The sequence below is a fragment of the Sminthopsis crassicaudata genome, chromosome 2 (genome assembly GCF_048593235.1).
Source record: "Sminthopsis crassicaudata isolate SCR6 chromosome 2, ASM4859323v1, whole genome shotgun sequence".
Taxonomy (NCBI): Eukaryota; Metazoa; Chordata; class Mammalia; order Dasyuromorphia; family Dasyuridae; genus Sminthopsis; species Sminthopsis crassicaudata.
The window spans coordinates 179,602,251-179,626,907 of NC_133618.1; the positions used below are offsets into that span (position 1 = coordinate 179,602,251).

Genomic DNA, 24,657 nt, shown 5'->3' on the forward strand with positions numbered 1-24,657 from the left:
CAGATAAATATCTTAAAATTTTGGTTATTTATGGTCCTCCTTAGATCAGCTTTTTATATTTAGTAAAAAAAGAAAAAAGAATGTTTAATAAGATTTAGGTTGTAATACAGAATAAAGAATGAGCTGGCAGTTGTGGGAAGGGACACAGAGACAGCTGTGATTGCTCTAGGTCACATTTCCAGCTGTGCCCACAAGTCAAATGCTACTACCCTGTAGTGTTCACCCAAACTGTCTTATTTAAACAGGAAACTTATGGGACATTTGCAGTGCAGTACATATCACTGTGGTGGTCCATAGTCGATACTGAAGTTTTCTGACTTTGGGGACATGTTAATTTTTTTAACAGAATTTTTCTCCTTTACCAATCACTATTATAGAGGCTTTCTTATCATTACTAATAATAAATATATTTGCTGCTGAGAAAGAATTAGGAAACAAACTGTAAAACATTCTCAAAATATTAGAAACACAGTTTCATCCTAAATATTCAAACCAAACTGTTTGAGAAAAATGTTTATCAAAATATCATTTCTATTGTGTTGCCAAGAATGTTAGAACTTAGGGGTAGAGGGGAGAAGAGGAAATTAATCTGGCCTTGCCATGTTGACCAAATTTTCCTTACTGGGTAGCTTCATTAAACTATATTTTGTTTTTTGGCTTTCAGGTTCCATTGGTTTCTCAATAATATCTGCCCCTGCCCCATCTCACATATAACCATTATGCAACATGTAAATGTTAGCCAATACATTTTCCAATGAATCTGAAGCATGACAGAACTTTATTCGTAAATGGAACCCAACCAATCTACAAATGGTTAAATTTTGTCCAAATAAGTTTATCATATTTTGAAATAATAAGCTATGGAAGTCAATTTACGATGGCTTAAAAATGTTTGCAAAATTTCATATTTTGGACAGGATTAAGGCAATCTGCAAACAATGATAATATGTAACTTATAACTAAAGATAAGCTATTCTTCCAACTATGAAAGCCAAGTAAGAAAACTATAACTGCATGTTGACATAGATCTACTGCAAATAAACTAATATTTCAGTATATATAGCTTTAAGAAGAATGTATTAAGTAGCTTAAATTTTTTAAAAATTGAATTTTTACTGTTAGAACTCTTGACAACAATCTTTTTTTCCTATGTTGTCTTTTACATTAGTTAAAACAAATTTTAAGGGGAAGAGTTCTTTGTATTGGAATTAATTTCATCTTAGATTTCAATCATTCAACTAATAATATTGATTACGTACTCTCCATATAGACTTATTTAGTAAATTAATTGAGATTGAATGAATACATTAGAGGTATAAAATCACGGTCTATATGCTTATATGCTTATAACTTACTAAGGGAGATAAGATATATATATATATATAGAGAGAGAGAGTATGCAAAAGTAAGACAAATGCAATGTGAAAGATACAAAGATACAAAGAACTACAGAAGTTTAGAGGACAGAAAACTGGGGAAAGCATAGAAGGTTTAAGAGAGGGTGAGATTTAAACTAGACTTTAGAGAATAGGTAGGATTTTAAAAGCAGAAATAGAGAAAAAAACTTTCAAGTGAAAGGAACAGAATAAATAAAGGTAGTAAAACAGAAAGATGTATAACATGGCAAGGGATATAGATTGGCAGAGAAATAGGCTTGGCAAGAAGTGGAATATAAGGAAAGAAAAGTAAATTGAGGATAGATGGGGGAGAAGCCTATATACTTTTCTAAAAGGGTCTGGACTTCATTTGCTACTATAGGTCATAATGAGACACTAAATGTTTTAAGTAGGAATATGACATTATTAAAAGGGCATGTTAAATAAGTTACCATATTAGGAGGGAAATATATTTCTCAATTTTCAATTTTTTCTCTCTACTATACATCTTGTGTATAGTTTAGCTAGCTTCATTTGGGTCTATCCATATTGAATTGGGATTAAAAAGGCCTATGTTTTATCTAGTCTTAGTTCTATCACTAAGTAGTTAGTTTACTCTGGGTAACTTCATTTCTCTGGATCTCAGTTTTCTCATCTATATAACTAATTTGGATCACATAATCTCTAACATTCCACTCCAAGATTTGAAAACTTATCCATTTGATTATTCACTAATCGAAACAATACATAAACTAGTATACATCTTTTATATCTCAAAGGAGATTTAATTTCATGGGTAAAAAAAAAAAAAAAAAAAGTACAAATGATCCCAAATACTGTAGATGAATTAGGCTTATATTATCTAGATACTAAAATATTTGCACAAATATTTTTCATATAAAAAGCCAAGACAAACAAAAAAGTTAATAAAAAATATAGGATTTAATCATACACATTTTAGATTTTCCTTCTTTTTGCCAATGTAGGCTTGCAAGGTTGCTAGTTCTTAAGGACAAAATGAAATGGCTGCCATAATTTTTCATGAGAGAATCTTTTGTAGTCAAAGTTATCTCCCTAAAGTTATTTTCTCTGCTATTAGGCTGAGGCACTTAAATGGGAGATGCTGCAAATAGTGAATATAAAAAGATTATAAGTGTAGAATTATGACCTAAGAATAAAGAATGAAGGAACACTGAGCTAAAAGTAAGTGCATAATGCTATCTGATACCTTGAAGACTAACTTAGTTTCGTGTTGACTTCAGGAATGTGGGGGTACTCTTGATCCAGAGTAGCTCTCAGAGTTTGGATCTTATTTGTTATCAACATAGTCTACGGGAACATAAATAATTATATCACATTTTTACATTTCACCCAGATGATACATGACTGAAATAAACATAATTCTGAATATAAGTTCCACTGATGATATGACATTTGATACTATTCTTTGAATTTCCTTCAAATTACTGATACTTGTGAAAATGATGTGACCTAAAACTTATGAAAGGATTGGATGAGAGTCAAAACTGGCAGAGTAAATTGCAATTTACATCATTGAAAAGAACTTTCAAAAAGATGAGATCCAATATCCATTTGAGTATATTATATCATATGTTATATGTTACATACCAGTTCTGCTTTGGACACATCAAGTTGAGATGTGTATGGAATTCAATGTCTAATAAATAGTTAGTAATGAGGGATAGAAATTGGAAGAAAAATTAAGGCCTAGATATCTAAATGCATATGAGTTATCTGCTTACAAATGATAATTAAAGCCATTGAAGAAGATGATATCTTGAAGTCCCCTTGGCAGGGGAAGATTTTTGTAAAATGGATTCCTTAAATAAAGTCTTTAATATGTAGGCTTGCAAATGAAATAAATATATTGAGTTATAGTTATCAAAATATTCAATAAACAACATCTCTGATTCCAAATTAGGAATCCTTAATATACAGAATAGAGAGGGAACTAAAGGAGCCATACAGAGGATAATTTCGTAATAAAGAGTTTTTTATTTTAATGGTTTACACATTTAATTTTTAAAATATTATCCTAAATGATAGAAGCATCAGTATTTAGGAAAAGGAAAATTGGGAATTGTTCCCATGTTTCTGCCAAATTGGCACATTTTTAAGCCCCAAAATGAGCATATTATAGAAAGGGGGTTTCCCAAACTTTTAGGCTTCAAGCCTTATTGTTTTCTCACTTAATCTTCTGCCAACTAAAATGTTGTTTAGCATTGAATACAGATAGTGAACAGCTGCAAGTTCTGGCTAAATGTTTTCTTAGGCATACCAGTTTTGGAAAGCATCTTTTTCCCTCTTCACTTCCCAGTGGGTAGTTTCTACCATCATATTAGCTTAAACTGATTGTTTTCAGAGATCGTATTTTAAACATCTTCCAGGAGGAGTTCAAAAGTACAAAGTGATGTGTTTGGTCCTGGAAAGAAAATGTGACCATGTTCTTGCACACAAGAGCAATCTTTGGGTAGAGATATTCTTAGTCATGACAAGAAAAACAAAAGAAAAAAAAATTTTTTCTCATCATTTTGACTATCAAACATATGAAATATCTGATTCCTGTCTTATAGAGAGGAAACAAATATAGATTTACATTCTATAAGAAACTGTGAATCTCCATTTATATCATTTACTTTTAAAAAATATAACTATACTTACTTTGAAAACTATACTGATCATTCTTTCTTTGGAAACTAGCTTCAATTCTGTGCATTTAAAAAATTCCACAACCCTCCCACCCTCAAAAAAAAAGTTTACAATGATTTACAAAACCACAAAACTAAGTAGCATAATGGTTTGAATGGTGGATTCGGAAGCATGAAAATATGAGTTCAGATCCTGCCTCAGACAATTAACTAATATATGATCTTGGGCAAGTCATTTACTTTTTCAAACTCATCTATACTATGGAGAGAATAATAGCCCCTCCCTCATAGAATTATTATAAAATCAAATGAAATAACATATTTAAAGAGTTTTACAAATCTTAAAATAATACCTAAATGCTTTTTTTGTTATTACCATGTTATATATTGCTACATATAATATGGTATTGTTATAATTATTATATTACTATTGTTAACTTTCCCTCCCTTTGTTCATCTTCTAACCAAATAAATAAAATCCATACAATGGCCACATCAAAAAACAAATGTTTCTTTTTTCACTTTGTGTCTATTGCCTTTCATTTAGGAAGTGGGTAATATACTTCATTATAATCCTTTGGAAACATGGTTGATCACTTCATTGATCAGATTTCTTAAATCTTTCCAACTTGTTTCTCTCTATAGTGTTGCTGTTTTAATACAAATTATTATCTTGGTTTTGTTCAATTCACTGTATATCAATTAATGCTACCAGGATTATCTAAAGCCAAATCTTCTGTCATTTCTTACAGTGTGATAATATTGTATCATACTCACACATTTTGTTTGGCTATTTCCCAATTGTTGAAGATGCAAACTAAAGCACCCCTATAAATTCCAATTCTTTGATTTTATCTCCCCTACCCTTTTCCCATACAATTTAATCTTCTCTATAGGATTAGGAAGTTTATTTTGGTTATGACTATTTCTAATCTGGCTTGATCCCAGCATCCATTCGTCTCAATCCATGATTGTTTCTCTGTTGATTTTAATGTTTGTACATAAAACTCTTTGTGCATATTCAACCATCTTTTGTCCACTTCAGATAGAAGTGAATTTCATTTGATATATGCTGCTCTACTATTTTCTTCATGTCCTCAATCAAAAGAAATGCCAAGTTAAAACTTCCCTTCTACAGCAGTATTTTATTTCCTTTACCTTCTCTTCTTTCCCCTCTTCCCAGCTATTTACTTTAGCTTTATCAATAAAATAATAATACCATTTACTTCCCCACAGTAAAGATAAAATAAATTGTTAATTACAAAGTGATTTGCAAACCTTAAAGTGTTATATAAATATTAGCTAAGGTGATAGTTATGATCTTTTAAGTATTTTAAACTTTCATTATGAAATTATTTTCTCATTTGGGCTCAAGCTCTTTTATGTTTAATATATTTAAATTCTCAGAACAGAACAAACTCATCCCTCACCCCTTCCCTGCATGTTTTTTTTCCCCTCAATACCCTTTGAAAACAACAACAAGAGGAATAAGAGAAGGAAGAGTAGCAGCAGCACAACAAGTAGTAGTAGTAGCAGTAATAGTAGTGGTAATAACTAACACTTATATGATGTTTACTATGTATAAGACACAAGTCCTATCTCACTTGCTTCTCACAATCATGATAGGGGAGTACTATTTATATATGCTTGTTGACTGGCTATAAATTTTAGTGTTTTAGATATTAAAAAGGTCAGCACTCTTTCTATAAAGCTAGTAAGACATTAAGATTCTGAAGGGACACATTTCTCCACCATCAGAATGTTAGCACTACATCATCTTACCTTCCAATTGCTCAAATAAATATTTTGTTATAGGTTTCTCTTGACCAGTGTTTGAACTTCAGAGTTGCTAGTTAGCTTTTAGTGTTTTCATCAGAGATGCTTTAAAATTTTCTATTCCATTAAAGGTCAAGACTCCTCCTCTTCCTCCTTGCACCTTAACTTTTTTAGGATTAGTTACTTTTGGTTTAAAGTCTATATCTTTTGTCTTTTGGAATATTGTAGTAAGATCTCTTATTTTTAGTGGAAGTTGCCAGGTCTTGTGTGACTCTGACTTATGTGATTTTGTAGTTCCTTGATTGCTAAATCAATAAATGTTTGATGATGACGGAACTTAAATAACCTTAAAGGTGAATGAATGTCTGATAAAATGCAGAATTCATTTATGAAATTAATATTTATTAAGTGTCTACTATATATAAGATTATTAAAGGCTAATTTTAGAGGATTTAATTAAAAGAGCTGCTCGGTAGTACAATGTATACAGTATCAAGTTTGAAGAGAAAAAAACTCATTTTTCTAAGTTCAAATCTGGTCTTTGATACTAATTATCTAGGCAAGTCACTTAACCCTGTTTATTTCAATTCCTCATCAATTCCTAAGTGAACTAGAGAAATAAAAGTCAGTGTCTTTGCTAACAAAACATTAAATGGGTTCACAAAGAATCCAAGACAACTGAAATGAATAAACAATAACAATAATAATGAATAAACATTTTATTTAGCACCATATACTCAAATTACCAATACTCTGATCATTAAGAGTGAAGAATAATAACAAAGCAGGTCACTATTATATTTTTCAGTGATTATATATAACAAAATGTGACCCAAATTTTAAATCAATTTAACTTAACAAATGCTGATAGAAACTTATATATTTTGTATAGATCAAAAAACAAGTCTGGTTCTTCCCTTAAAGAATTTACAATCTGGAAAAGAGGGAAGTACAACATAGTTTCAAAATGCATGAGGGGCATGAGAGTTCAAAGGAGGGAGAGAGCTCTGATGGCTAAGGGTGGTAACACAAAACAGGTGAAGGGAGTATTTAAGCAGTATTGAAATGTAAGTGGTATTTCAAATAAATAAAGAGTGTCAGGCACCGGAAAAAGTATGAACAAAGAAAAAGAAATTAAATGGCACATTAAGGTATAGGACCAGAAGTGATAAGTTTGATTGAAATACAGAGATATGAAAACTGAAAATTGAAAAAAAGGCCAAAAAGGTCAATTTTTTACCACTACCATAGAATGGTAGAACTATAAAAGAGCATTAGAGATCATTTAGTTTTAAGTTGGAATCAGACAATTTGAACAGGGGTAATAGCAACCTTTCGATTTGTCTGTGAAGAGGATAAAATTGATTGTTATATAATCATTCAACTTAGAAACATTGATATCCACTTCCATCCCCCATTAGAATGTACATTTCTTTAAAGCAGATACAGTTTTTTGTTCACTCTCTCCCTTTTTTGATATTCCTTGTCTCTAAGCATACTTATTGACTGATTGACACAAACATCTCTCCCTCAATTCAGACAATACATACAAGTCAGATATGAATTTATACTACATTAGTTTTCTCCAACAATCAAGATTTCAAAGCCTTCTTTTGCTTTAACACTGATCCTACATATGTGCTTTATTCAAAGATTAATAACTGAAATTACTGTACAAAACAGAATATCTAAATAATATCCTAGTTCATCAATAATTCTCATCACTTTGAAAAATCGACAGACTTTTGTAAAATGAAGCTTTTTCCTGAGCTTAGATGAAGCCTGGCAACATTCCTGGCTAAAGAATAGTTGTTTTTGGTTGACTTCTTCATTTGGATCTTTATTTACACAACTGTACCTGAGCCTGAAGTAAACATTTAGTATTTATGGAACCAGCAGAGGGAGTATGGGAGCATACAAAGAAAGTAATGGGTTTTCCTTTCACTGTTTATATGGGTTTCCTATAATTGTAGGTTTTTTCTTAAACAACACTATTTTGTCTTAGGAAAAAAAATTCACTGAAATGTATTCTATGATTTTTGAGAAAAGCATATTATTTATTTCTCGGAAAATATTCTTTCATGTTAAAAAAAGAATACGTACAGAGTTCTTTAAGGAAAACAGATGGTAGGATAAGATGCCTTATATTGTCATACATGTCCTTTGTCTAAAGCCTTTGATTTTATATATATTTTGCTCCTTTTTTATTTTCTCTTTATTTAAATATTCCTTTGAATTATAATCCATAAGTTAAAATTACATGTTACTGGACATTTTATCGTTCATAAAAGTTCATAAATATTAAATGAAACATTGAATAAAGTCCTTATCTGAGCCAAGAAAGGAATTCTAGGAAAAAAATAAGATGTGCAAATGGGATTATTTGTACATTATTTGGATTATATTTCCAATATTATACTAATAAATGTGTGGATAGAATAAGACAAATAAAAAAATTTATATCTTTAAATAACAAATCCAAATTTACAGGAAACCATTTTTTCTTGAACATACATTGACTTTATAAAATTCTTTAAAAATTACAGATTTGAACTTCATTTTTGGTAGGGAAAAGGGCAAACCATATTGTCAGGTCTAAGTTTCCACAGGAAGTTAAAAAAAAAATCAAGTTTGCAAGATAGATGAGAATACCAAAAGTGTGGTCATCTGTTTTTGCCTTTATGATATAGTGACATTATTTATATTAACCTAAAATCAAGAACAGGATAACATATCTCAAAATTAGTTGCCTTTTTGGGATTTCTAAAATTCTTATTTTAATGGCTTCTCCATAATTAAGATGAAAAATTTACCTGCAAATTAAATGAAGATTGATCTAAAGAATATTAAGTCACTTCTCTGAGACAGTGGAAAAATTTTTATTCCATAGTTGCAACAAAACATGGAATTTATGATAATCTCTACTAATTATTCATGACCACTAGAATCTAACTGTTTTGAAAGTTTAATTAAATTTAGCATTACTTTACATAAAAGCATAACAAACTGACATCAAGAAACCCACTTCAAATTCTTTAATAAAAATACTGTATTAGTCAGAGGCAGATTTTGATTTGATTCAATTAAATTAGGTCATAAGGAAAACTGTATTCACTGATTTAAGCTCACTGAAAGAAAACACATAACATTTCTTTCCTTGGGCAGATAAACAAAAAGATATCACACCCAGGACATGGAACAAGTGGCAAAGAATATCAAGGGCCTAATGCTTTAGTACAGTGACCAAAAATATAGTCATTTTTTTGGATATTTTGTGCTTTACATGTCTTGACTTCTTTTTGACATTTGTTCTTGATGAGGGGGAAAAAGACCTCTACATAATTTTCTGAGAATGTAAATCACATCTCAGAATCATAAAATTGAATTAAAAGATGGTTTCTTATATAAGAAAAATCATTCCAATTAAAAAGAAATATTATATTTCCAGAAATTCAGACAATGTGAAACCTTTATTTGCAGTTCTAACAGATTAAGAGCCATGTTGTTTCCACAAATAAACAACATTGTTTGCACTATGACTTGAAATTAAAGAGTTTTTTAGTTGCTCACTTTATATTTGGTTTCATGGTAAGATAAATCTTTATATGATTTAAATATCCTAGTTAGCTCTAGAAAGTAAATTTTCTTTTTATAACTGCCTTGTTGCTTATCTGTTTTCAGTTTTTATTTCTCAATGAAAATGTCAAATAAAACTAATAAAATGTAGGTTCCTGGCATCTTTTTTACTTAGGTACCTTAATGGGAAAAGGATGACCATTTACAAAGCCAGCCTGAATTATGGTCAAGATTTTCTTATATTACTTTTAACATCAACTTTCTTTCTCTTCTCAAAGAAGTTATTTCAACATAGTCCTGTCAAACAGAAGCTGGGAAACAGTAAGTACAAAGATGATTGTGAAAGATAATGTCCGTGATATCAAGGAATCTATTCCTTAAAGTAGTACACTCACATTATATGGAATAAAAACAGACTGGTAGTATAGGGGAAATTGTTGTTTCCCAGAAAAGGAAATTGCCTGAGGCACATCTGGCAAACACTCCCCTCTTCAAACCATTGACAGTTAAATGCTTAATTTTAACAAAATATACTTTTCACTGCCTATTTCAAAGGTGAATTATATAGTGTGAATGCCAATTTCTAAGAGGGAAAGAATTAATACATACTTTAAATTTGCTTGATCAGTTATTTTGTTTTTCTGCTATACACCATATACAGTTTAAGTAGGAAACTATGCTCAACTAGGCAACAGTATTTTGATTTATAAACTACAGATTTCAAAACCTGCCTCAGATCCCTTGAACTCATGATGAAATGAGAGATGACCAAATATAACAAAAAATAGCTATTAAAGCAAGAAGATGAAAATTATATTGAAAACGAATCAAATTTAACTTAATTTTCCAGCCAATAAACTAATTTTGTTCTTAGTCTTCATTGAAAAATTGACTTGAATATTCCATATGTGACTTCCTGTTTACAATTCACATAGATAAATGACATTTTAAGGCATACATGGTGGTCTTCTATATGTTATGCAGCTGCTTTGGCTCCAGAAGATTACAGATCATCAAGAGATTTTGGCAGTAAAATATATTCTATCCCTTGATTGTGTGACTGTATTATGGAGGTGACTAAGCAGGGATGCTCTTATCTTCTAAAATAAGTACTTTAAGATTTTTTATGCTTAAACAGGGTATGCTTAAACAATTAAGTATTGCCTTAAAGGCATCATTACTAGCACATACACAGCAATCATAAGATCATGGAGCACAGAGTTCCAGCTGGAAGGGAAGTTAGAGAGACCATAAAGTTCAACTCTACAGATGAGGAATTGAGGTACAGAAAGATCAGGTGAATGTACAGGATGATGTTAAGGGATAGGTCAGTACTTCGAGAGTCTACACATCTGTGTATCATAGCATCTGAAGGAGTTGCAGGGCAGCCTTTGTTGACACAGGTGTTGCAGACTGGGAGTGAGATAAATTGGAGGCAGAGGGAAGAGGAGAGAAGTCAGAAAATGCAACGGCCTCTCAGTCAAAGAACAGCAACTTCCTCGAAGTCTCCTTGTATCATCCTCTCACTGTAATGCCTGAGAAACTGAGGCAAGATAGTGATTAGAGAGTATTTAACATTTTATTTGAAAGGGAGAGATTGTACAGGGACCAAATGGATCCATGGTTTGGTCCCAGGGCTGAATGAGACTATCATCTCCAAGAATACAGCAAACAATGTGAGTTCTCAAAGACATATATACATGTGGCTCAGACATAGGAGGTAGACTGAGGCAGGGGTGGAGTCAGAGTGCTGAGAGCAGCAATGGACTCTGACAGGGTTGGGTCAGCCACCAGAGATGGCAGGGAGGCACTCTGATAAGACAGTATCTAATATTCTAATAGCTTGAGATGAGGAGAGGCATTCTGATATTCTAAAACATAAGATCTTTTATACTTATCAAATATTCTGATTAAGAGGGAGGGGTGGTTTTGCAGGATTGAGCAGAACAATTATATAAACTGAGGCAGAATAATTAGAGAAACTGAGTCAGGATAATTAGGGAAACTGAGTCAGGACAATAAGAGAGAACTGTGGCATAACATCACATGAGGAGACCCATTCTGGGTTGGAACTCCAGCAGCCACTGTCAGGTGGCTCCTGTGTATTCCAACAGGATGACACTGCCAATGTCTGCAGAAGAAAATGAATACAGGTTTTCATTATACCAAAATGATTCTTTAAAAAAAAAAAGTTTGTGCAGAGTCCAATGGACAAGTCCACAATGTAATTTTAAGTTTGGCATTCCAAGCTTCAATGCTATAAAGTATTATTAACTAGAATTATAGGAATGAAACTGTTTTGTTTTGTGTTGTAATTTTTCCATTTTGGTTCAATCTGTATAAAAAAGTTAAGACACTACTTTTTATCTTATATTGCTATTTTCCTAGAATTTTGTGAATCTAACTGTTCCACTTAAAATGAATATTAATGTTTATTTAAAATACTGGCTTTATTTTAATTTACCTTAAGGCTTTCATCATATGTCCAATATTATATTCGTGTATTCAAATATATACTAAATTTAAGGAAATTATATATTTACAAATTGCTGAAATCAAAACACTATGTCCTAGTTTTATTTCTAGGTCTGGAGACTTAGGAACTGAAAGTTCTTGCCAGAATAGCACACCGCACTTTCCAAAAATTAAGGTTAGAATCATCAAACAAGCATCTGGTAGTAACCATTTCAGGATACCTGAGGGCAAAGATGATATAATTTAAAATTGATTGTACTTAGGTCATAGGAAAAACTTGCATTAATACTGCTGTCTCAGAAATGACATTATACAGATTAAAAAAAAAAAAAAAAAAGAGCACAAAATGGTCACCATAAACCAACCAAAATGCTATTAAATCAATTTGACTCAGTAATTTCAGTGTTTTCCAAATACTTTAAAAACATGATTGGTTCATTCATAGCCTATTATTAGACTCTTATTAATTAAAAAACAATTATTAAAACATCTGTATCAGTATGGGGAATCAGATCTGGAAGAAAGAACAGAGGTCATCATCATTATTTTTATTGTTCAGTTGTTTTAGTCAGGTCTGATTTGTTGACCCCCTTTAGTTTTTCTTGGTAAAGATACTGGAGTAATTTACTATTTCCTTCCTTAGCTCATTTTACAGATAAGGGAACTGAGGCAAACAAGGGTTTTGCAAGGTCATCCAGCAAATGTCTGAAGCCACATATGAATTCAAGAAAATAAGTCTTCCTGACCCCAAGCTTGGCATTCTAGTCACTGTGACATTTAGCTACCAAGGTCATCAGTAGCAATCCAAATCTGTGCACTCTCCTCTATAACATTTCTGTGCAGTCAGTTAGCCACTATTTAAACACTTTCAGTGATTGGAAACTCACTATTTATCAAAACAATTCATTCTAATTTTGGAGAATTCCATAAGTTACCAGATCTTATATCAACAATCTAGTCATTTCAGAATATCCATATATTGGACAACTTCCCTAGTTCAATGCAAATACTTCTTGGTTCCTGCTATATGAGTGATTCTTCACCTTAGACACTTAAGGTTTGTTATGAATTTGCATTGCCTCATCATCTGAAAAGTATTTATGTGCATAGGAAGATTCTATGATGATCAGGGTATGATACCCTGAGAGTTTTGATTCCCTAATATAGAAAGCCTTCAGGACAAGGAAATGGTAACAAGGATGGAGAAAAGACTAGAGGATCAGGCCATATGAAAGTCGATTAAAGTAACTAAAAATTTTCATTCAGGAAAATAACTCTTAAGAATGATAAGGAAATCTGAAAGGCTTTCATACAGAGAGATTTTCTCAGTTTCAAAGGGCAGATCTAGCGTGACTGTAGAACTGTTACAAAAATAGATATAAACATTCCATTTTTTTGATACGAGGGGGAAAATATCAATTTCTTAACAACTGGAATTGTCCCAAAGTTAAATGGCTGGGGTTCCTGATCCTAAACATTTTCAATGAAATTATAGAGAGGACTCTTGGTTGGGTATGGAACAAACTATATGACTTTTAATATCTTAGCTTGAAGATTCTGTCATCTGGGCTCTGTGAAGATCAGTCAGAAGGAGGCCTTATTTGAATTAATAAACAATTATTTATGATGTACCTAGATAAATTTTAAACTCTAGTCTATAACTGACTTATTCGACTTTCCTGATGTTATTACAGAGGACGGAAAAGCTTCTAGTATTTGCTTTCAGCCAACATTAGTCCAGTGGAAAATGATGCTTCTCTGTACCAAAATTATGAATTATTAAGAACATTTTGGCAGGCAGAGCAATAATCTGGAAAAAATGGGTAGGAGTTTATTAAGAGGGTTTTAAAATAAAAAGAGAGAAGAATTGTCTATATAAATGTCTTTCAGGCTTATTTACCTTAGATAAGAACAAAGAAGAAAAAAAAATAGAAGACCAACATACCAGAAAAATAGTAATCCAAGAATCAAACAGCAATCCATTGATAACCAATAAATCCATTAATCAATAAAGATTTATTAAGTGCCATCTATGTGCTGGGCACTGTGCAAATACTGAAGATAAAAAGATAAGATAGTGACTGCCCTTAAGGAACATAAAATTTACCAGAGGGACAACATGCACCTATATAGATATGCACATTTACATAAATATATAAAATGCACGTCTATATATAAATGCAAAGAGTATAAGTATTAAACAAGTTGAACTACAGGTCTTAATGCAAAGAGGCAAAGTTGAATTCTGCAGTGTCACTGAGATACAGTACAAAGGAACATAAAATTAGAAAATGGCAATGCAAGATCATACTCAAGGAGAACATAAAAGAAAGAAATGCTGTGTTAGTATTTTGGATTAAAAAGATATGCTAATGTAGGGACATTCAGGAAGTTGAGGAGTAAAGTGTAATGAAGAGCATGTGGATGAGAATCAAAGAATTAATTCCAATAATTCAATTGGAACATATTTCAAAACATCCAGAGAGGGAAAGTGATAAGCTTCTGGTACACATCTCAAGTTTGTTGCTAAAGTAGGATACTGTAGCGATAGGTGACATAAAATATTCATACATCTACAGGAATTCTTTTACTTCAAAGCAGAATCATTAACTTTGTAACATGCCTTAATGACTACTGCAGTCTTGAAAATTTGAAGTAACTATTACTATGAATCTAATTCTGATCAAAAAGGAAAAATTATTTGCTAAAATAGACATGATGTAAATTTTGAGGATAATTTATCATTTATATTAAAGAAGGAGAAGAGATATTGACATAGTCTGACAGGGATCACAGATTTGGGGAGAGAAATTTTCTCATTTTTAGACAAAGGTCTAATATGCTACAGTGAAAGCTGACTCGTGAATAATGTAGAATTCTTAGGTATAAAAGTTTGAATACTGATGAGAAGAAAAAGGTGAAGCTGACCAATGTATCTGCCCAGAGATTTCATTGCACATCTATATTTTTAAGCAGGTATAGAAGACTGAAGCAAACTTAGAACTTAGGATGAATACAAAGAAAAGTTTTTTCCCATTGGAAAGATGCCCAGAACTATATAATCTAAGATAAGATGAGTTTAGTGATAAATGCTAATGAAAACAATTTTTAAAAAAAATTCTCAAGCAGACAAGAGGACTATCAAAAGGATAAGACCATGGATGGGATGTGAGTGAAAAAGTTAAACTAATCAAAGCTTATTTTGTTTTTATATTCTTTCCCAAGATGAGTGATCTTTGGACTGTGTAGGAAAGAATAAAAATAGTTAGCTGGAGTATAAATCTAAGTTATGTAGGGCAATAAGATAACATCTTGTTCAAGTAATAAACCTGTAAGAATTGGCACATGCGACTTCTTGGCCACTGTCTGTGGTCTTTGAGAGATCTTTGAAAATAAGTGTTGTACTTGAGAAAGTGTGGGACTTGAGAAAATCAAATGTAATACAGATTTTCAAAAGTGGAAGATGATGGGATATGTAAAGGATAGATCAGTGAGCCTGACATCATATTCCTGAAAAACCCCAACCTCTGCAGAACACATTATTAAAAGGACAGCTTGTTAAGAGTATTAAAAGGATAGCAACAGTCACTAAAGTCAGCTCTTTAAGAATAGTCATTTTAGTTTAACTAAATTCAAGTGGTATGCTGAAGCCAGTTCAAGCCAGTTTTGGAAAGCCAATTGTTAAATGTCCAGTGTAAGCATTTGTACCTTGTAAACAAGGGCTAGACTTATTATTATTTTGTTAATTGCCTTTAGGCTTAAAAAAGTGATGGAGAAAATGATGATAATGAAAGTTAAACAAAAAAATGCACATTTTCCCCCTAAAGATTGATTATTAAGCATTTACTTGTACAACTAATTTCCTTTTTGGAGATTTACTAGTAGATCAAGCAAATATGAGGTATGAGGTATGAGTTATGAGGTATGAGGTAGATATGTTATATTTGGTTTTACCAAAACATTTAATGAATGAAATGGAGAGATATGGAAGCTAGATAATAATATATTGGTGAATCAGAAATTGTTTGATTGACTAGATTCAAAGAATCTATTAATGAGTTGATGACAACTTGAATGGTGAGCTCTAGTGCAAGATCTTAGGAGAATCTGTCTTTCATCCTGAACTGTTCAATATTTTTACCAATGACTTGCATGCAATCATAGATGTCATTCTTGTCTTTGCTGGGAGAAAGGGCTACCACTTTGACACCACTTAGATTCAAATAAAAAATCTCAACAGGTTAGAACAGTGAATTAAATGGAAAAAAAAAAGATGAAAATTTCATCTTTTATATGTAAGTTTCATAAATCACCCTAACATCACAGGCAGAGGGGATAATAGATAGAAAATAATTACTGTAAAAATGATCTTCCTGCTAAATATGAGTCAACAGTGTGATAGGGAAACTGAAAATCAAGCTAATGCCACTGTAGGCAGCCTTAAGGAAAACATATAGTCCAGAATGAAGGAGATAATAGTTCAACTAAACTTTGCCTCGATCAAATTACATGAGGAGTAACATGTTCAGTTCTGGCAACTGTATTTTTAAAAGGATATAGACAAGCTGGAAGAAGACCAGAAAAGAACAGCTAACATGAGGAGAGCAAGAGATTATGCCATATGAGGATCAGTAGAAGTTAACTTATAATGTTCAGTCTATAAAAGAAAAGACTTACAGGGACTATGATAATAGTCTTAAGTATTGAAGGGCTGGATGACCCATTTGTTGAAGGTTTTATTCAGAGGCAGGTCCTGTCCAGCTCTTATATTCTGTGATTTACACAATGCAGTACAGCATAATGAACCAAGTAATGACAAACTTTGAGTCAGGAATACAGGAGATCAAATCCCACCTTAAACACTAGTTGTGTGACTGAACAGAGTATTAAAACTCTGTTGGCTTCAGTTCCTTAAGTGTAAAAAGCAGGATTGGACTGGGGAACCTGTAAGATCTCTTTTGGCTCTAAACCTCTGACTCTTATGATATAACATGTTAGTTCTTATATCATTACACCTTTGATTTCTTGGAAGGTAGGATCCCAATATGGGATTCCTTTTGTTTATAGGGCATCTGGTGAAGAAACTCTTTCAACCAATGTAGAACAGCAACTGCTCTGCCCTAAAGAATTTTAGGGAGCAGTGTCACTGAGAGGTTAAGTGATTCATCTAAAGTCATACTTATGGTTGAGGATGGACTCACATCTTAATTCTTTATCTAGTATACCATTTCTCCCCCCACCCCCTTCTTGATTATTACTCACATCTTAGTAACTTTGATTAAAATGCAAGAAGTAAGATACTAAAGATTCCTTCTTATATTTGATTTTAGCTCATCCTTTTCTTTTGAGGAATGATTATTTCTTTAATGCCTATAAAATTGGTTTTGCCTCTGTAATAGCTAATAACAGGTACAAAGAAAACTTGGTCATGTTCTAACAAAACTGAAAGCAGCCAAAATCACAGTTGAAAAGATGAGGTATATGAGAGAAAACAGACATGATTAAGTGAATAGCAAAACTCAAAGCTGTTCAGCAGAATGGGGGGAGGGAGTTGTTGGACAATGCAGGCTGTCCTGATTTGAAGTCAGGAGCAATTTTTTTTTTTTAATTTTATAACCTCATCTGCCTCTAGCTCTCATTAGCAAGTTGCTGGACATAACTTCTCTGTGATAATTGACAGCTGAAGCACCATAATGAAGTCTATTGAACATCAGAAAGCGATCTGGACTATGTATTTTTATCTTCTAATCTGTTCAGATGCTTCAGTGTATTCACAGGCAGAGAAAAAAAATCTGGCTTTATAGACATTCTTTTTGTTTTTCCTTGCCAATCCCATAGGTAAGATACTGGTATTGTATTCCCTAGATATACTCCCATACATCTACATACAGTCTAACATAATATTACATAAGGAGGCAATAGTACAGTGGAAAGAACAGTGGATCCGGAGTTAGATGACCTACATTTCAAATCTTTCCTTTGCATCTTAGTACTTGTGACTTTGAGCAAATCATTTTGCTCCCTAGGTCTCAATTTCTCCATCTGGTAAAAATGAGAGGATTAGACTAGATGGACTCTGACATCTCCTTCTGTTCTAGATCTATGATCCTCTAATCCTTTAGCAATATATGTATATATTACAATAGAATTAGCATGCATGCATGTGTGTGTATATATATATACATGCATGTATATGTGTGTGTGTATACACACACACACACACACACACACACAACTAAGTAATGATTCCAGTGAACAGCTAATGGAAACATCTAGGATATAAGGGGGAATAGAATAAAAACCTGATGCTTTTAATTGGGATCAACAATCCAAATTTAGCCTATTTGAGGGTCATTGTAAATTGTTTTTATCTGAGGATAGATGAATTGAGAATTGAATTAGTGATGCCTTTAGTTGAAATTGCCTATAGTTTGCATTTTCCTCTAACTGCAAGTAATATTAAACACCAAATAATTGAAAGAAACAATTCTTTCTTTTCTCTAGATATGACATACACAAAAACAAGCTGGGAGTGAATTCACAAAACAGAAGAGCTCCTCCTACTTCCACCCCCCCACCCCAGTTCCCTAATTTGTCTCTTGAAAAGTTATCTAAGGATTCTAAACTCCAAATCTGTTAATCCTTCAGCTTCTAAACACCTCATATCTAATTAATTTTTTTTAAATCCCCAAATGTTTATCTTTTACAATAGAATAAATATTTTAGTCCTAGGAACTCTGGACAGACTTATTGATTCTCTGAAAGTTTTGGAGAAGGAAAGATCCTTTTTCTCTTTCTTTCCTTCCTTCCTTCTTTATTTCTTTCTTTTCTTCCTTCCCTTATTTCCTTCTAAACACCCCATATTTAATTAAGATTTTTTTTAAATCCCCAAATGTTTATCTTTTACAATGGAATAAATATTTTAGTCCTATAAACTCTGGACAGATTAATTGATTCTCTGAAAGTTTTGGAGATAGAAAGAACCTTTTTCTCTTCCTTTTTTCTTTCCTTCCTTCCTTTTCTCCCTCCTTCTCTCTTTCTCCTCTCCCTCTGTCCACATAGGGAATCATACTTGTTAGTTACAAAGCAGTTGATCTGGCCTGTCATATCCCAAATAACACATAGTGCTGTGGGTTATATATTGTTTTTAAGTAATTACTACTGTAATTCAAAGGCAGATTTGAGCTTTTGTCCCTACAAATGATATGTGAACTATCTCTAACTTCTTTTCTCCTTCCCCCTCTCTCCTCTCTGTCTCTCTCTCTCTCCCACCTCTTTTTCTCTGTCTCTCTGCCTTCTGTCTCTTCCTTCCTCTCCTCCTCTGTATGTATGTGTGTGTGTGTGTGTGTGTGTGTGTGTGTGTGTGTGTGTGTGTATATATATATATATATATATATATATATATATACACACACACATACATATATACACACATATATATATACAAACACACATATACATATATAATACTGAAATTCAATATCTAGTATCTGAGTTTACTTTGAATATTTCAAATACAATAAACAAATAACAAATATTTTCAGAGCCAAGCCACTGAGGCATCTAAATTGATTGAATAAAACGATCCAATCTTTCAATATTCACATGAATTCAAAATTCTGTATGTTAAAGTAAAACACTCATGGTTCAAAATTCACATAACTGTAATTTTTTTCCTTATGAAAAAGTGAATCTCTTAACAAAACTTCTTCCTTTTAATTTATAATATTAACATAACCAAAGGTTCTGATATATTGTTTTTTACTTAAAAAAGGAAACAGAGGAATTTTCATTGTATTTCAAAATGAAAAAATTCAAAAATTTGAAAAACTAACACTATTACACCAGTTTCAGGCAAAAGGGCTGTGGCACTAGTTTAGGAAATACTTTGTTAGGGTGGTGCTTATAAAATACCCAGGGGTCCTGTAACTGATCAATTCTCCTCCTCCCCCCCCCCAGGTTTTTTCTCCCATACTGTATTGGCTGGATAGCAGTAAGCTCTGATTTTCCTGTTGCCTTGTGAGTGACCCCCCTACAGGAAGATAACGGAGAAGCCGAGAGGGAGGAGCAGTTAAGCTACACATGTCTGGCTGCTCTTATCAACTTATCATATAAGGAAAGGAAAGTGATTGATTCACATACGGACACTGTAGAATTTGCTCCAAAAAGAAACAGAAGAAACACCAAAGCTTACTTGTAAAGCTAAGCCAGAACACAAAATTGGGGTAGGACTGTTCTTCCTGCTGGCATCTAACCGTTTACTGGAGGACTGGAAAGAAAGCAGCATTTTGTTGTTTTGTTTTGCTTTTAAATCAAATTTGCTACTAGAAAAGGTGGGTGGGGGCAGGAACTCACTGACTGTCAAAAGTGTACTTTACACATGACAGCATAGCACAGCATTTCAGAGGACAAATGAATGATCTGGACTCTTAAGTGCACTGAAGTTTGCTAAGTTGGCTGCATTCTCCCTGAAGGAAAGTATGTGGCTGATTGTTTTCTTTACTTTGAGCTATGATCTTGTCTTGGCGTCAGCCTACAACAATTTTCGGAAAAGCCTGGACACCATAGGGAAGAAGCAGTATCAGGTTCAGCATGGATCATGCAGTTACACCTTCCTATTGCCGGAGATGGACAATTGTCGCTCTACTTCTAGTTCCTATGTGTCTAATGCAGTGCAGAGAGATGCCCCGCTGGATTATGATGACTCTGTGCAGAGGCTACAAGTACTCGAAAACATCATGGAAAATAACACTCAGTGGCTTATGAAGGTAGGAAAATACCATTTATATGGCTGGATGAAAAAAACTAAGGTTCTGTTGTTTTCATTTCTGCTCTAATACAGCAAATTTCATCAAAGATAGCTCTTGAATACCATTTATTTTGTGTATCTCAATGAATAATCTCATCCAGCCTTGCATGAAAAGTTTAGAATGAGAAGCAAGCAAATTTACCCCTAAGTTAGAGGGTCAGTACTAAATGTATGGTGTGTCTGTGTGTGTGTGTGTGTGTGTGTGTGTGTGTCTGTTGTGGAATAAGAGGGGGAGGGTGAGTATAGTTTTCTGCAAAACAACTAGGCTGTTTTGTTTGTACAAGTAATTTAAACTTAGTAACACCAATTACTAACATAACTGGCTGCAGGCATGTGAGGGAAGTGGTAAGCAGCACAACAGCGCCAGGACAAGGAAAAAACGTGCTAATCATGATAATTACTGATAAATAGCGGATGGTGGCAATGTTACCTTCTGGAGTAAGTGCTTTACCAATTTCCTGAATTTATTTACTGAAACCAATTATAGCTTTTTGTAAAAAGAAAGGAAATTAACTTAAATAGACCTTATGTTTTTCAGAAACTTAGTGTTTTAGTCTATGAGTCTGTCATTTGTAAACTGTACTATGTTTTTACCAAGTGTTCTTTCTGGAGGGACTCAGTATTGCCATTTCTCCTAGAAACCAATAAACTGGTTTCAAAATTATCCACGTGTGATTGTTGTTAGTCTTAGTAAAGAGGAATTAATGCCATGTCAAGATCAGCTGCCTTATATTCACTATTATTGTTCTTATTCTTATTCTTTCTATTGTACCACAAACTTTGCAAGAAATGTATAATTAAAGAGGTATTTTGAAAGCTAAGTTGTACTTCAAGAAATGACTGTTTTCTCTGGCAAATTTTATCTCCAAATAAGAAAAACCAAAACTTCTAAAGTTTCTCTATTGGGAAAAAGAGAAAAATGATTCATTCATTATAGTACTCTTAATGAAATAGTAATTATGCATGCATGGTGGAAATGATTAATGTCAAAATTTGTAGAAAGATATCACTTATAATTGCATAGATAATTGAAATAATTACCAGTTCTCTAACAAAGTTTTACTCAGGAAAATATCACAAAGTATTTTCTCCATCTAGAATAGAAATCTTTAATTTATTTTCTGATTATCTGTTAGGAGCATATCACATCTTAATCTCAAAACAGATCTCTGCCTGGCTTTTTTTTATCCACTTAAAATAAGGGAAATCACCAAATGTCACTGAAGGTAGGAGTCAATATATGAATAAATCCTCTCACCATTATTCCTCACCTGAATTAGTTATTGGTTCCAATAGTATTTAATTAAAACTTCTAAGAAATAATGACAATAACTTAAAAAAAAACTCCCACAATTTTGAAAATATCTGTGAAAAGATCCACATCTGCTCTGTATATTCTCTACTAAAGGCTTATTCTTTCTTATCTTTAAAACCCTTTACTTTTCTTCTATGTGTAAATAGCTTAGCTAAGTATGGGAGGTATTCAGCAATACAAGCTCACATATTTGAAAGTCCTAAATATCTACCTGACACTAACTTCCTATTTCCTTTTTTCCATTGTTATGTTCACACTTAATAATCTACTCATTTTAACTGTGACATGGTTAAAGGCCAATGCTAACAGAAGCTCAGGGAGGGATGAAAGAAGTAAAGTAGTAAACACTCCCATCTATCCAGCTAGTAAGTCATTTCCTAAATAAACAGTCAGGGGACATAAAAGAATGTTTTACCAAATACAAAATTGTTTAATTATACTTACTATAATTAAGGCCATTTTTAGGTAAATACCAAATCTAATAATTCTCAGCCAAATTATCCCATTTTCCTATAAGTCTGAGAAAGTTTAAGAGAAGGAACAAGTTAAGCACCTTATTTCATGAGTTGCTTAACCCCAAACATATTCCAGGTTCCAGAAATCAGAATTTTTGGGGCAATCAAACAAAATAAATCTTTACTCATGAATATAATTATCAAATATTTGAACTGAAATACAATAGTGTTTTAAAAGGCAACTTTTAGATATCCAATTAAAATATCACCTAAAATGACTTAATATTGACTTTTCATCTGCTTAACACCTGCTCTGATCAACCCTATCTCATGGATCTAGCAGTGCACCTGAAAAACTCACTGGTATTGTTATTTACACCTGGCTGGCAAACAGAAACAAGAGAGCAGATAAAAAATTATACCATGTGTGAGAATGTGGAACTTTTCTTTGCTGTGTGTTCTCTCTCTGGGTTCTGGCACCTGTGATAATAAAAACAACTTTGCTTAAAAATGAGAAAATAAATTGAACAGAATGCCAGATGCGCCCCATGACCACATGGTCTAAAAAACACTGAAATTTCTTTTTGAAAGATTTTCACAGATTTAGAAATCCACCCCTTCCATACACCCTACCAGAGTCCTACCAAAAAAAAAAAAAGTTCTTAAAAAACTATCAAAAAATTAACCAGATACTGTTCTGGTTTATTTTCCAACGTGAAAGAATATCGTTTCAATCCTCTAAGCAATGAGCATCTGTTTATGAGTCTAGTTAAAAGAATTTATTTTTTTTTTTGCATACTACAAAACAATTTCTAAGGTATCTTCTTAATCTTCAACCAAAGGAAATGTCATACATTTGAATGAGTAAGGAGGTATATGCTGAGGTACATGAACAGAATAACATGGCAGAAACATTCTCTTATCTAAACAGTGAAAGAACAATGGGAAAAAATAACTTCATTTAGTACATAAAAATATGGTGGAAATTTGTTAAAATTTTAAAAAAAGATAGTGATAGTCTTTCTTCCTAATTGTATCACTCTATAAACAGTTCCCTGTATCATTTAGAACACTTTAAAAAAGCACTTTTCTAAAACCTGATAAATGATCTGGTAACTGAGAAGATTATGTTAATATTGGCATCTTTTTAAAAAATTGGGATTGTGAAGCAAACACAAAATATGGAAGAGCTAAGCTATTATTTAATATTGTTTCTCATGCTACAAAAATTTGTTTAGATCACTACATTTTCAAATAGTTTTTTTTTTTTGCAAAAAACCTCCCAATAATGTCTCTAAATTAATTAAAAACCTTATTTCATTTATTTATTTATTTATTTATTTTCATTCTCACTAGAAGAACATGGATATCCCTTTATGAAGTAATAGACACTTAATATACAATGCATAGCTTTTATTTACAAAGCTATTTACCACCAATGAACATTCTCTGACTATAGTAGTTATTCAATTAAAAAAAATCAATAATTCAGAAGCAAGACAATGGCTTTAAAACATGAGAATTGAATTTAGGGAGCTGAAAGATGAAACTTTTCTCCCTATGTTTTGTAAAAAACTTTGGCTCAGATATGAACTTTATTTTTTAACAAACATAGTCTTAAACTAATTCTAAACCATATATTCAGAAAAACAAAACTTGAATTGCTTTCAGGTACTTCTAGCCAAGCTATGTTGGTCTGCTCGGTTTAAATTTCTGCCGCTGGCTTAATACTTAGTGGTTAATTTAAAAAAAAAAAAAAAAGGAGAGAGAAAGAGAAAAAAATACCATCATGCACAGAGCCAACAACTTGCAGTACAAACAGAAAGACAATTCTTTCTAGGATTCTACAGGTTGCACTCTAAAGCATGAGATTAATCATACTCAATATTCAAAAGAAGTTTGTTTATACACATATGCCAATTAAGGTCATTAAAAATTAGAGAAAACTATAGTTATACATTTTTTCAGATGAAAACAATATGATTAAAATTTAACCAATTTTTTTTTAGTTATCAAAAACTGCAATTTTAAATTCACATAGAAGACAACTATGTCTTCTTAATTTATAGTGCTTTTCACACAGAATACTTAACTCTTTGGCTGACAAATATCTCATATTTATGTGTGTATGGGATTATGGAATTGAACAGTATTTCTTTGCCTTGAGCTGCTTCATGCTAACATAAAAGATAATTGCCATGAACTC

The 24,657-nt window shown here is 32.3% G+C and overlaps 2 protein-coding genes across 9 annotated transcripts in view; one reads left to right on the plus strand and one right to left on the minus strand.

Annotated features, from left to right (window-relative positions):
• Positions 1 to 24,657, minus strand: part of MCPH1 (microcephalin 1) — a 314,170-nt gene that overhangs the window by 73,333 nt on the left and 216,180 nt on the right. The window contains exon 13 of one of the 5 annotated variants that reach the window (XM_074287948.1): positions 22,814 to 22,931. The exons of the other annotated variants lie outside the window; for them this stretch is intronic. Within the exon in view, the coding sequence (XP_074144049.1) occupies positions 22,821 to 22,931 (111 nt within the window). The 3' untranslated portion in view covers positions 22,814 to 22,820. Of the gene's footprint in view, positions 1 to 22,813; positions 22,932 to 24,657 lie in introns of those variants that run through there. 5 annotated transcript variants of the gene reach the window in all.
• The window catches only part of ANGPT2 (angiopoietin 2), a 72,500-nt gene continuing 67,747 nt past the window's right edge, over positions 19,905 to 24,657 (plus strand). The window contains exon 1 of one of the 4 annotated variants that reach the window (XM_074287952.1): positions 19,905 to 20,640. In XM_074287952.1, the coding sequence (XP_074144053.1) occupies positions 20,353 to 20,640 (288 nt within the window). In that variant the 5' untranslated portion in view covers positions 19,905 to 20,352. Of the gene's footprint in view, positions 20,641 to 20,990; positions 21,120 to 24,657 lie in introns of those variants that run through there. The other 3 variants (XM_074287953.1, XM_074287955.1, XM_074287954.1) reach the window with 3 other exon arrangements.